Source organism: Diplotaxodon limnothrissa, linkage group LG23 (genome assembly GCF_057381915.1).
Source record: "Diplotaxodon limnothrissa isolate DT_005_m linkage group LG23, D_limnothrissa_male_GT1.1, whole genome shotgun sequence".
Classification (NCBI taxonomy): domain Eukaryota; kingdom Metazoa; phylum Chordata; class Actinopteri; order Cichliformes; family Cichlidae; genus Diplotaxodon; species Diplotaxodon limnothrissa.
In genome coordinates, this window is record NC_140617.1 from 17,355,894 (window position 1) to 17,369,561 (window position 13,668).

Below are 13,668 nucleotides of genomic sequence, written 5' to 3' on the forward strand. Positions count from 1 at the left end.
CTTTCCCTAAGGTTATCCAGGTCAGAAAAGGTTTTACATTTCCAGGCATCCAGCATTCTCCACAGAAAGTAATGATTTAACTTTCAGTTCAGCATCCATGAAAGCTTCAGTTCCCCACAGAGACATGCTGGCACTTCCTTGAATTAAAAACCTTATATGGCTTTTCTTCTGTGGCATTCAGGCAGGCTTTTTTCTAAAAAAACTACATTTGAAAATCAAATAGCAGGCCATATTTGCAAATTCCTTAATAAGAGCTACAAGTAGAAAACCTAGAATTGTCCAGCTTAGGAAATTACAGTTAAAAAAAACCTACAGTTATAGTCATCAGCCATATTTGTAGTTAAATATAATGAACTATAGTGGTCATCCATGTTTATTTGCTGTCCTGAGACACATCTCCCCATGTACTGGCTTCATTTTCAGAGTCGGAGAGAGCTGCTGTACACAGATCACTGAAGATATCTGCAAAGACAAGAAAGCATCAAGTCAATGTTGATGCCATTACAAAATGTAGTATTCAAAATTCAAACAGCACTTAAGAATGAGGATGCACAGCCCAGACTGCAGTTCCAATAAAAAAAGAACCCCCCAAAAAAATCAAGCATTAAAAAAAGAAGACATAATAGAGCAATATTCAGACTCTGCAATAATATCAGCCAGTTCGTTGCATAGAAAATTATAGGGAAGGCAGATAAGGGCACTCAGTGCAGACAGGTGAAGAGAGCTTTTTGTAAATGGGCTCCACTTAACTAAAATGCTGAAGGTCAACTGCTAGAGCATGGAAGTGGGTCTGCCTTAAGTATGAAAAAACACAGAAACAAAGAGGAAAATGATAAAAAGGAGTAGAGGATGATGGTAAGTGACCTGACAGAAGAGGTAGTTCTTTTTAAGAGGGAACACACCATAACAACACAAGCAAGGCCACAGCAAAAAAAAAAGAAAAAAAACACTTCAAGGACAAGCCTTCAAGTCGGCATGGGAGCGTTGAGATGGTAGGGAGATGGATTAAGGACAGAGAGGACAGAGATGAGGAAAGAATGAGAGAGGGGAAAAATAGAAGGGTCTATCCTGTGGGAAAAGCATACACTTTGTCTATGAATGCCTGATCTCATCAACCCAGTAGTAAGATTAACAATATGTGCTCAAAGTTAAAGATAGAAATATATTAAAGCTGTGTATAGAGTCCTTTCTATGTGGATATAAAGTATGAGGAGCTCATAAGCATTTCCCCAAATATAAATTAACATTAAATCACGTGTAGCTGGTGTGTTAATCATATTAATCACAAAACTCCTCATGCTACTTGCAGCACGCTACCGATTTACATGGATGTATCTGATAGTTAATGCCCAGAAAATGTTACTAATAGTCAGCTTAAAAATATGTTGGCAAGTATATGGAAACTATTTGAATGCATTTTAAGCAAATATAAATGATAAGATTTCTAGTAGTTTCTCCTTTGGCTTAATTTCTTGTCATAAACTAAAAATACCTCGTGAGCATGCCGTGAGAAATTTCTGTTTATTTGTCAAATGTAAATGGGATGGAAGAAAGAATAGATATACAGGAAAGAAAATAATGTGTGCTGAGTGAATATAGATGATATCTGTGACAGAAACAGTGCTAGTTGTAACCAGCTGCTATAGTAGCTAGCTGGTTAATTCTTCAAATTACAACTATACTGCGAGCATGACTAGCAGCAGGAGCCACTTTATGCAAAACCGCAACATGCTAATGCTAGTTGGGTTGGCTCATGTTCACTTAGTTATGCTCCACCCAGAATCTGCCCAGGAGTAGCATAACTAGCCTCCCTCTATGGGGTCTTAGTCAAGTATACCTACTCTACACACCTGCCCGAAGTGGGAGAAATGACAAAGAGCTTGATTTAACTGCTCTAAAGAGTTGACGAGTGAAAGCACCTGATTGAAAGCCAGTAACAGCTTTATTGTTGCAACTGGAAATAGTCTGCCATGTCCCAGGTAATTATTAATTTCATGGTATCAAAGTCTGAATCTAAACATCAGTTACCTAAAATTGACAATTCAAAAAAACAAGTGAAGTTTTATCTAACATCAATCAGAGAGACAGAGACAGAGAGAGAGAGATGAATGTGCTTCAGTCAGTGGCATTTGCATTCAAGCCAAAACTCTTCCATCCCCCTCCACTTCATCCCTTTTCTCCTTCCTCTCCAACAGCAGGTGGACCACCCAGTTAATTTGGTGCAACTAACATCGGAGAGTGAGGAGAGGAGCAGATGAAGTGGGATTAATGGGTGGTATGGAGGGGGTGGTGAGTGAGTGTGTTACAGCAAAGCTGCCAGTGGTTAGTCAGAAGCTGCAGTGTTGTTACTGAATTGAGTGACCTCCTTCTGATGCTGTTTGCAGTATACTGGATGGGACCAACCCTGTCTTCTCTGTTAAAAGGTTCTTGACTAGCCTAGGACATGAAACACAATAGAGAGGAAGGTCTTCACTCAAACACAGGAGTAAGGTAATTGCAGCGATACTTTTTTATTATAGGTCATTCATTTCCAGAAGCAAACTGCTGAACCAAAGGAAGTTAAAAACAAAAATAATAACTTTACAGGAAAATAAGTCTGTGGATTAAAGCCACTAACCACATAAGTTAATCTGAAATTATCTGTTATGGTGAATTCTCAGTGAATCCTGATAATGCCTGTTCATATTAATGACCAAGTATGACAGCACAGGGGAACAAGAAGGTTTTAGCATAAACAAAATCATGACTAATGATGCTAGAACTTTATTTAATATAGATTTCAAAATGTCACCAATGTTTATTTTAGGCTCTGCCAGGAAGTTATTTGAAATATTATATTAATGTCAAAAACTGTAAATGAAATACCTGTAAAGCAGCAAGCATACAATTCTGCTCAGCTTGTGAAAGGTCACAGCCCCTTTCAGAAGCATTTTTATTATTCTTGTGTTCCTTTTAATCCATATGTGTAGCTAGTGTGCCGATCAAAAGAACACAGAGTGCAGAGAGACACCTGATGATTTTGCATTCATTACTTATTTTTAAAGAATAAGTTAAAAATATACATAGTATTATATATTTGCAGTCATACCATGTGAAGCACAAGAGTTCAGGTATACAGTAGCTCCAGCATAACACACAGCCCTTGGTGCATATTATTTCACTTATTAAATAAAAACGAATTTAAGCCATAATTATAAAAACGATAGCACAGTAATGAACACAAATACAATCACTGCGACAGCCGTGTCATTCCACTTCTGCAGTCACAGCTGAAACTACAGACTTTCTCAGCAGCAGTCAGTAAGAGATCGTGTTTTCGTTCTAGATGCGGTGGTACAGGGCAGCCACAGCCGAGGGTGCACTGATTCTTGCAGCTGTCACAACCAGTGGTGGCCTACTAAATAATACATGCTTCTGTATAATCATACAGCTCAGTCTCTCTCTGTGAGTCAGAAGAAAAGCAAATGTTATTGAGAGGTAATGCAAAAAAATAAATAAATAAAAAAATAAAAAAATCCCATTGTGACCTTTTGGTAGCTCCATACAATTCAAAGGAAAATAATCTCCCTATATATAAGAAGAATGATATCGAAACTAAATAAATGAATTATTGCATGGGTTACACTGACCTTTTTCTGAATTTATAGTCATTTACTGAGTTTTTGGTAGCTGCTACACAAACTAAAAACAAAAAGTGAACCAATAAAGGCCTTTTAGGGGAATAAATCCTGCAAAATTAACATTAAATGTGTTTATTTTTTACCGTTTACTGTTTGGGTCCTCATAAAAACAGTGAACTACTACTAGCCAACCAAGCGTTTTTATAAAGTTAGCTAAAAAATAAAAAAATAAAAAAATAACACACCCCTTTTATCATGACTTTCACTGCTACTAATCCCAGATATCAGAACCTTAGTAACTTTTACCAAAGGCTTATTTTTGCATGGTGTAAGTGAAATTTTGTAGCAATGATCTTTTAAATGTCCCTGCAGGCACGCTGTGCAGGACTTCTTTACAAGCAGAAAAACTATTTCGACCTCTTCAGGAAAGATATACAGGGTGTGCAGACTGGGATGCTGTTAGTGCACAGGAAAGTTGGAAGAGTATTATGAATGAGTAACATCAAGCATTAATATGTCTGTGGTGCACATAAATATGAAGGATAACAGCTTTTCCCCCAGACATTATTTGTGCTTGCATTGATTCAGCAATCAGCACTGCCAAACTGCAATGAAATGTATCAGTCAGGGAACAAAACTGACTCATGTGCTGCAGCGTAGTGTTTGCTGATGTTTTTCATGGCCACAAGCAGGGTTCACATTGTTAAACTTCTACACATCTTTTGATTTATTTAGTGTTGAAGGTGGCAAGGTAGGAACTTTACAGTAAGTAGCGTCTTAACATAAAATAAATGCAGTTTACTGTTGTTTGATGGTGATCAGGACTCTTTCTGAGCTTTCATTGATGAGCTTTGTGGCTGGCCTGATAATTGTTGTGAGTCATTACCCTCCTGTCTTTCCTCACACCAAATTCTGTCATCCTATTACAAAAAAAAAAAAATTAGATAATAATTGAAGCTGCTACTGTGTCAGCCTTGCAAAAAACATGTGCCTCCCTCAAATTAGAGACAGTAGTTGAAATATGAGCATCAGTGTTATTAGCATTCTTCAGAATGCTAAAACAAAGACTGAAAAACAGCTTAAATCACAGGGCTGTTGCAATAATAAGTAATAAACAATAAATGAAAACTGAAGGGTATGCCCGCCTTACTAACCTGTGCAATCAATAATGACTCAAGCACAAATGCATAAACATCAGCATATATATTTATTTATATTTTTATACTATATTTACTTATTAGAAATTGTCTTCTTTTTAATTTTTTGTTCTTAGAATGAAAGTTTAAGATAGTTAGGTTGCTTTCTTTGCACTGAATGGAACCATATATCATTTCATTGTATTTTTAGTATAATTGCAATAAAGATTTAGATTTTATGTGAAGACTACCGTTGTTGATCAGTTGCATTAAAAAGATCCAGCACTGGACATTAGCAACACTGCCAGGCCACCAGGTTATGCTTATGTGGTTTATATTTAAAAAATCATCTCTTCACCTATTGTTTCCAAGGTATCCTATTTGCTCCTATGACAACCTGTGCAAGGAAACTATGTTTATCTTTGCACTGGCTTTCTGCCTGCAGGAAAACTGAGTCATTAGGCCAAATATTGAAAAAACCAAGACAGATCGATAATAACTTTCATTTTATAAACACTGAAATGAACGTGATGGTCACACAGTTTACAAGACAGAAAGATGACTGTTGTGCATTCAATGCATCCCACTACTATCATCACCTGGGCCAAAACATGCATTACTGTCAGTGGAGACAGGAGATCTGTTTAAGACACGAGCCTAAAATCCATTTTCTTTCTTTTTAAGGTTACAAGTCCTGTGAGCTTTTTTAAAGTTATTATCTGACACATAACATAGCTTACTATATAGTTAGTCATATTAACAGACCATACTAGAAATCTGAAATATGTATATTACTTATGGTATATTTACCATAATTTTGCAAATAAATTATGATTAGGTGAACCAGGTAAAGCCTTAATGAATGTTTTTAAAAAGAATATGTGCACACTGAAGGTGTAATCTGACATGAATGGCAATCCTTAGGCTAGTATGACAACAGACTTTAATTCCATCTGGAATTATGGTGCCAATGGCTTTCACTGGATGGGCAGTTCTGAAGATTTGACAGAGGATGTAGGGAAGCTGTTTCTTGATTCTCCTCTTTCACATTAGAGTGAAGTACGTCTCTGTTTATTCCTCTCATATGTAAATTAGTGTTGACAGGGTGTGGCTGGGTGTGCTGTCTAGCCTTTAGACAAATATACCACACAAACCCACAGGAACAGGGACAGGAACACTGCGTGTGGTGCAGACGTGAAGTGAAAGCCTAAATCTGGAAAGGTGCAAGACACTCATGGGGCGGGGTGGGGGGTATGTTAGTAAGCATGGTACTGTTCCTGTTGGAAAAACTGACTTCAGCAGTGCATACACAATCATAACAACACAAATGCACAGTGGACAATCTAAATACACAAAAACAGTGTGCACCAGGTAAACAAAGACATACACAAATGAATGGACATATATTAGTATACAGGACACATCGAGTTTTATATGACACTGCAGTAGTCCTTTTTGTGCCAGTCGTGTTCTATATGACAGCAATAGAACCAAAGAAAAGAGAAAACTTATGAATTCTTCATGTTCCTCAAGCGTAGAGCAGAGATGAGAATGAGTGACTGAGACCTTTTAGCGGCAAAAATCCATAGATGGAGTCGACAGGAGACTGTTTTAAGGGCTGAAATATGCATGAGGTGATGAAAAATGAGCATATTTAAAGCAAGTTGAGCTTTTATCTCGTAGACTATTAATCACTTTCTAATGCAAGGAGCTTGCATGAGCTCAAAACATTCTTTCAGCTCACTTTCTAGAGGCTGCTCATCCAAGCAGGCAGTAGCTGCTGCTTCCCTGTCAGGTCAAAAGCAAAGATGGTGTTGGTGAGGTGAATCAAACAGTGATTTATTATTAATCTGAAGCCATTGTTTTCTGCAACCTTCCTTGATTTAGCAACAGTCACACGTTTTGTTGTGTTCCTACTGCTTCATCAGGATAAAGTTACAGTCAATGAAATTTTAATTCCTTGTGAGTCACTCTCAGCCTTTAATCCTTGTGAAGATAGAACAGGGCAGCAAAGAAGCATCCCGTTGCACAAGTCTCATTTCCTCTCTTGAGCTTGTTTGATTAATGTGGTTGAATTGAAGGTAGTTTTAAACAGGGAAGCCGTGCTGTGGGTAATGATTACAGATAGCAGTGGAACTGCAAAATTCTTATGCAAAAATACACAAGATCAACAATAACAATAATTCAATGTCATACACTCAAACACATGGGCTATGCATGGAAATATTGCCTTTCTGAAAGGTTCATTTTCTTTTTTCCTTGGTACTTTGTCAGTAAGGATAGATTCAGCTTATCTGATTCTGCTCTTTTCCCCTCTTTCAAATGCTATCAGCCCATAAAGTGGCTGCTGCCTGTTGTCACTCCCATGGTGATGGTAGTCGGATTCATCCACTATGTTGTAGGCTGAGTAGACTGCTATTACCTTACTGCTGTAAAGACATAATGAAACCTGGTAGGCTCAGTGTTAATCAAAGCAACCATAGCCCAACTTCAAGCCATAAAAGTACCCAAGTTCATGGGTTATTTTACAAAAGACTCCCACTGCGCAGAACAGCTTTTGCACCAGGCTGTTAACAGCTTTTTTCTTTTTTTTTTTTAACACTTACTGGTCTTTGTGCTGATGCTTTCTGAACAGACAAAAGACAAACAATGATGAGGGTGACACAAAGACACACTGTCAGAAATGACTGGTAATTTCACAATTACAATTAACAAAATAGCTCCATAGAAATCCGTTGGTACAAAGACTATTTCAATCAAGCACACGATTTTGGTGTCAGATATGCATGAATAAAAGGACACAGAATGGTTCCATTTTTAAAGAACTGATAGCTGGATGATTAGTGCAGGCTAAATAGCAATGAGGCAAACAATATATTTCTGGAGAAACATTGATACCTCTACTGTATGACCTATTGTGCTATCCCAGAAAATACCTTTTGAAGTCTACATTATACTGTATATACTATGTCCACAAGTCCACCTAGCTGTGCTCATGTCCAAACGACCTAAATTTAATCATCAGACAACAAGTGTGAGGGTCTGTGCATGCAGTCTGCCTGTCTGGCTTTTTTGTGACTGCACTGACTTTTCTACAGAGAATTAAAATTACAATGCACAAACTATGCCTGCGCCCCAGGCACTGGAGTTCAAATGGACTTCAAGAAAATATACTAAGAATGGCTGCTCGGCCATCAGGTCTTCTGTCTGTGTTGAAAACAGAGTATAAACTAAGCTTCTAGCGACTGGAGGTGGTTAATAAGGGTGCTGGGGAATGTCATGGTGTCCGTGACTCAGGTACTAACTTTTAAAAGCTAAGGCCTGAACTTTTTTGAAACCAACAGTCCACCTCTGCTGAAACTGGTTGAAAATGTAGTTTCTCAAAAGTTGGTTAAACAATCAAATTAGAGGCTCTAAGCAACAAGGGATGGACATCTGGTCTAAGGTGTCCAAGTGTGAGTTTTGGGGGTATGGCATGTCTTTATGAGCTGCAGAGAAGGTGTTGTAGCTCAATGTGCAGTCTTTTTTGTGTGTGAACAAAAGGTTTCAATAACTGGCCTTTAAAAAAAACAAACAAAACCTACCCTATTTAAATTTGGCCCCTTTTGAAGGAAGCCACATTTGGATCTATATAAGGGATTTGATCCTTCGCACTGGCCAAATTCCACTCTGTGGTTTTACTGCAATCCTCAAACATACGCAGTAACCCAATGTTAACTTTTCTTACAAACTTGCATGAATTTCGTGTGGAGGCTCATTACTGGTAATGAGAACTGGGTCTCCAGTTACAACTGAGGTTTCAATGGAAGAGTCCACAGTTTCCAAGCCCTGAGGCAGTGCTTCGGGTGAGGACCGAGAGCAGGCAGCGCTCATTATTTTTGCGACATTCACTGGATTGTGCACCATGAATTAATCTTCCAGGTTGAGGCTGTCAACATGGACTTCTACTGTACCCTCATAACGCTTGAGGGAGAAACTGACCAGAACACTGGTGCTTGCCAGAGTGTGATAGTGTGCTGGCACAGTATATTCTGAAAGGTTTTCCAGTCACATCAACACAATCTTTGCTTGCCACCTGCTGAGAGGCCCATTCCCAGAACCTTTTGATCACACCTCATAAATTACCTAAAAATGTGTTGCCACACAATTATGCAAAATACTGCTTTCAACACTTTTTGTACATCACTGTTTAGGTCCCTCAGTAATCAAATATTTAAACATTCTCCAAGCAATTTCTTTTTTTTTTGCAACATGAATGCCCTAAAGGTATATGCTGTAAAATTCCCTGTAATGTTTGCTCAGTTTTATTTAGGAATACAATATCTTAAAAACAGAAATTTAAAAACTTGAAGGGAGGGCTGTGTGGAGGGTATACAGCAGCCAATCAATGGATGGCGGGTGGGGGGGGGACATTCTAAATAATCCTGTGGTTCAGCCAGCAAACAAAAACATACCAGTTTCCATTCTTTGCTTCCTCCACAAACTGGACGAGGTCACCTGTCTCCAGAGAGAGGTCTTGCGGATCACGAGACTCGTATGTTAGCTGTACTCGGAAACGGCTGCTGTCACCCTGCAGAAAGAAATGGTTTTCAAATTCAACATTTAGCCAATCCCAAGACTTTAAGCTACTGCTTAAAGTTGTTCTACTGTACTGTGGTACTGTTCTACTCTAACTGCTGAGTAATAAACAATACCCTACAAAATGAAACAAAGACAGCAGATAAAAGCATTTAAATTTAAATATACCAATGACAAGACATTGGACTTCATTTATTTTGCTATTCTTGTAGTACTAGATAGTAATAAATAAGTTAATGATTATAAGATTTATAGGGTCTTTAGGTACATGCACACCACAGGGATTGAATGTCCCAATTTTTTCTTTGTCTTATCTGAGTTGCATCCACATGTGGGATTATTTAGTTGTTGTTGTTGCAGATGAACACAATTTAAATTGTGATTGACTGCATGATGCAAACATACTCTCCACTTTGTCAAGTACATCTGTTTAACTGCTTGTTAACACAGATATGCTCTTGTCTAATATACCAATCACATGGCAGCAACCCAAAACAAGATCAACATGATGTGATCTGACCAAGTGTCAGAATGGGAAAGAAAGGTGATTTAGGCGGCTTTGAATGTGGCATGGTTGTTAACGGGGTGGTCTAGGTATTTCAGAAACTGCTGATCTAGTGGGATTTTAATCACACAACTTCCTCTAGGGTTTACAGAGAATGGTCTGAAAAAGAGAGAAATATCCAGTTAGCAGCAGTTCTCTGGGTGAAAGTGCCATGTTAATGTCAGAGGTCAAAGGAGAATGCTCCGACTGCTTTAAGCTGATAAGAAAGCAACAGTGTGTTAGATAACTATTACAACCAAGGTATGAAAAAGAGCTCGTTTGAATACACAACACACTGAACTTCGAAATAGATGAGCTACAGCAACAGAAAACTACTACTGTCAACTAAAGGCAGGAAACTGACACTACAATATACACAGGCAATTTACAAATGGACAACAGAAGATCTGAAAAACACCAAATCTGAGTAGTCTTGATTTTGTGCTACAGCATTTGGATGGCAGGACCTGAGCAGAAAGATCCATGCTTTAGACATTATGGTTCCACGTATCAACAGTTTAGGCTGGTGGTTGTGGTGTAATGGAATGGGGGCTGATTTCTTGGCACATTTTGGGCCCCATTATTACCTGCTGAGAAGCATCATTTAAGTGCAACGGCCCACCTGAGTACTGTTGCTGATCTTGTCCATCCCTTTATGACCACAGTTTACCCATCATCTGATGGTTGTTTCCAGCGGGATAACACACCACGTCATAAAAGTTCAGATCATCTGAGCTTTTATGACGTGAGCTGACAATGAGTTCACTGTACTCAAATGGCCTCCACATTTACCAAATCTCAATCTAGCAGATCACATTTGGGATATGATGGAACGGGAGATTCACATCATGGACATGCACCTGACAAATTTGCAGCAACTGTGAAGTTCTGACGGGAAAATGTAGTCCATCCTACATCTAGCTAAGTACCTAATAAAGTGTCCTACAAATGTATGTTCTAAGCTGCTACATTCCCTGCATCACTAACGTGCTCAGCCCTCGTGTCGATAGTGTGCACGTGCGTGTACGTCACACAGATTATAATGGATGTGGGAATGCTGCCATATTCGGCAGACACGTGCAGTTAAAATCCTACCCCTTTTTCATCTTCCCCTCATTTCCTAAATGTCAAGTGGTCAGTGCCTGCTGCTAACAAGAAGGGAGAACATGGGAAATAATTAAGCTGTGGAGGGGTCCTCCTTTAGGGGGATTGAAATGGGATTTAGTGAAAAAGAAGGGAAAATGAAGAATGGGTGAAGAGGCAATGAGAGATGAGTGTATAGCAGTTGGGGGATGGTTCATGATCATAAAATGTCATGATTTATCTGACAGCTGACATGACTCAGCTGGAGTCGAATGAGTGCAGTTGAGTTACGTTCCTCACTCGGGCAAAAGTTTAATAATGCTAATTGTTGCTGAAATTGTCACACCTGGTTTCAATTCTGGACAAAATCATTTGCAACATTCCGTTTTACTAACTTTCACTCTTAAATAAAGTTTCAAAATGATCCAGTGATGTAGCAAATCATATCTGAGCTTCACTTCTTTACATTTTTTAGCTGATGTGGGCAGCAGACTTAAATGTTGCCTACATTTTTATTGTTGCCTTCCTCGTCTGAAGAGTTGGAGGATTCCTCTGCGCTGGAGGGAATCGTCTCAAAGTCCTCTGTGTCCATGGAAAGAAGACGCCGCTGGGCCCAGCCTGAGGGGAATCAATACACATGATTTACCATTAAAAATGTACTCATAAACAAGGGAGGGCATTAATATGCATCTTGGCAGGTGATGACGCTTCGGGAAAGTAATGCTGCTGTGCAGTCAAATAATTGGTTACATCATCGTGAAAGCTTGATGATTCCGTTTCCAAGAATTCAACCTCAAGCCAAATTTCTCACATTCAGGATGACTTCAATCCCCGTACGAGTCGCAGCCTGCACAAGGGAGGCTGTCACTACCCATACTTCTCACGTTAATAACGACTTTAGCATATGACTGAAGCAGCACATACAGCGCATGCATATTTTAAAATAAGTCTAATATTTATGGTATCAGTGTAAAAAGATTACACTGCTTATCCAGACATCACTCTTGCCTCAGGGAAGAATTGAACTCACAACCTTTTTGAGTACTGGTGCAGTTTGCTGATCTATCAGCACACTGTTGAACGGCAGCAAAAAAGTAAGAAGTTTTCAATGACAACACGGGAAATATTTGAACATTTTTTCCCACAATGGCAGAAAAAAGAAAGAAACACAAGAAAAAACAAACAACAACAAAAACACAGTGCTTGTCCCAGCATCAGTTTAAGACAGTTTAAAAGCTGCACAGTGGGTCCAAACACTCACTCTCACACGCCTGGGTTTTGAACACAGGCTTTTGAATTCCAAAACTGCTTCACCAGTTATAATAGTGCAAGGAGCTGTGAGAGCTTGGCATTTGTAAAGCATCATTCTTCAACTTTACAATTTGTTGAAGTAAAGTGCTTTGTAAAAATAAAGAATAAAGCTCTTAAGATGTGATTTTGGTTGTTACATCACCGCAGATCTATTGTGAGTCGCCGCTGGTGTTGTGCTCTCTCTACGTCCTGTTTCAGGTACTGCATCTGCTCCTGTGGAGCCAGTGTCCTGTGCACAGCTGAGTGCACTCAGTCAATCAGCCACTGAGGTGTTTAGACCGGGGGAGAAGAGAGGGCCAGGCCAAAGAGCCTTTTGCTTTGACAGCAATTGAGCAGTGTGGTTCTGAAAGCAGCCGCTTACTCCTTTCGGTAAAGTTTTTTTTTTTTTTATCAGCTTTTTATCAATATATTTTATACCTTTTCTTTAATCAGGTTAAGTTTCGTTGCAGTTTTCTTTTTGTTCTTGATAAAACTACTGCACTAGCCTTTTATTAATTATTGATCTATTTAAAAAAAAAAAAGATATATATATATAAAACCTTTGGAATTATATATTAAATTTGTGGTTCTATAAAACTAAGGGAGATTTGAATGTTTCAAGTCTGTCACCACCAGCACCAGGTATTTTCCATTTGACGTCACAGCTAACACCATCACAACACCCCACCAAAGGCAGTAGTGATAATCAGACCTAACTTTGATAACAGTATCTGTTTTCTTCATGGTTTAGGTGGAGTGAGCAGGTTCTTCCACTGCACATCTACTTCCGTCTCCATTTTACGGTTGCTGAGGTTTGAAATTCATCTCAAGAAAGGGCTGCTTGAAAACCAACTTTCTTATTTGTAAATTCACTTCAATCTTATTCATATCGCACCAAATCACAACAGCTTATTTGTGCTTGATGAATTCTGACAGAATGCTGAGTTCAGTGAGTCCCCAAAATTCAAAAAGGAAAAAACAACAAAAAACACAATAAGGAACGCACAAAAACCAAAATGAAATGAAAACAAAAGCATCCATTTATATTCACAGTGTTTATGGGAAACTTCATTTCTTCTGTATGGCAAATTAGGCTAAACGCTGCAAAATCTCCCCCTTTTTTGAGAAATGATGTAGCTACGTTGTCCAGTCAGTCTTTCTTCATAGCTGTATAACTTATGGACAAAAAGCCAGAGTCAGCATATGTGATAAGCTCTCTTATCCTCCTTTCTTTCTTTTTATTTAATCTCTGAAGGCACAAAATAGTCATCAAAATGTGGTCACAAGCCTCTTTCCTTCTCATTTTTATATGGCCTACAATAATTCTGCATAATTTTGAGCAGTTTCAAATTCTTTTGTGATCTATAACAACCACTTGTTTGTTACACTCATATCAAACATTCGGTATGTTTTCAAG

At 38.6% G+C, this 13,668-nt stretch overlaps 1 protein-coding gene across 1 annotated transcript in view; it reads right to left on the reverse strand.

The window, feature by feature from the left end:
- Positions 1-335: 335 nt before the first annotated feature.
- The window catches only part of mcf2l2 (MCF.2 cell line derived transforming sequence-like 2), a 91,744-nt gene continuing 78,411 nt past the window's right edge, over positions 336-13,668 (reverse strand). Inside the window, exons 28-31 of the mRNA XM_085349024.1 lie at positions 11,470-11,579; positions 9,211-9,326; positions 2,363-2,436; positions 336-462 (exon numbers count right to left, since the gene is read on the reverse strand). Of these exons, the coding sequence (XP_085205150.1) occupies positions 374-462; positions 2,363-2,436; positions 9,211-9,326; positions 11,470-11,579 (389 nt within the window). The 3' untranslated portion in view covers positions 336-373. The remainder of the gene's footprint in view (positions 463-2,362; positions 2,437-9,210; positions 9,327-11,469; positions 11,580-13,668) is intronic.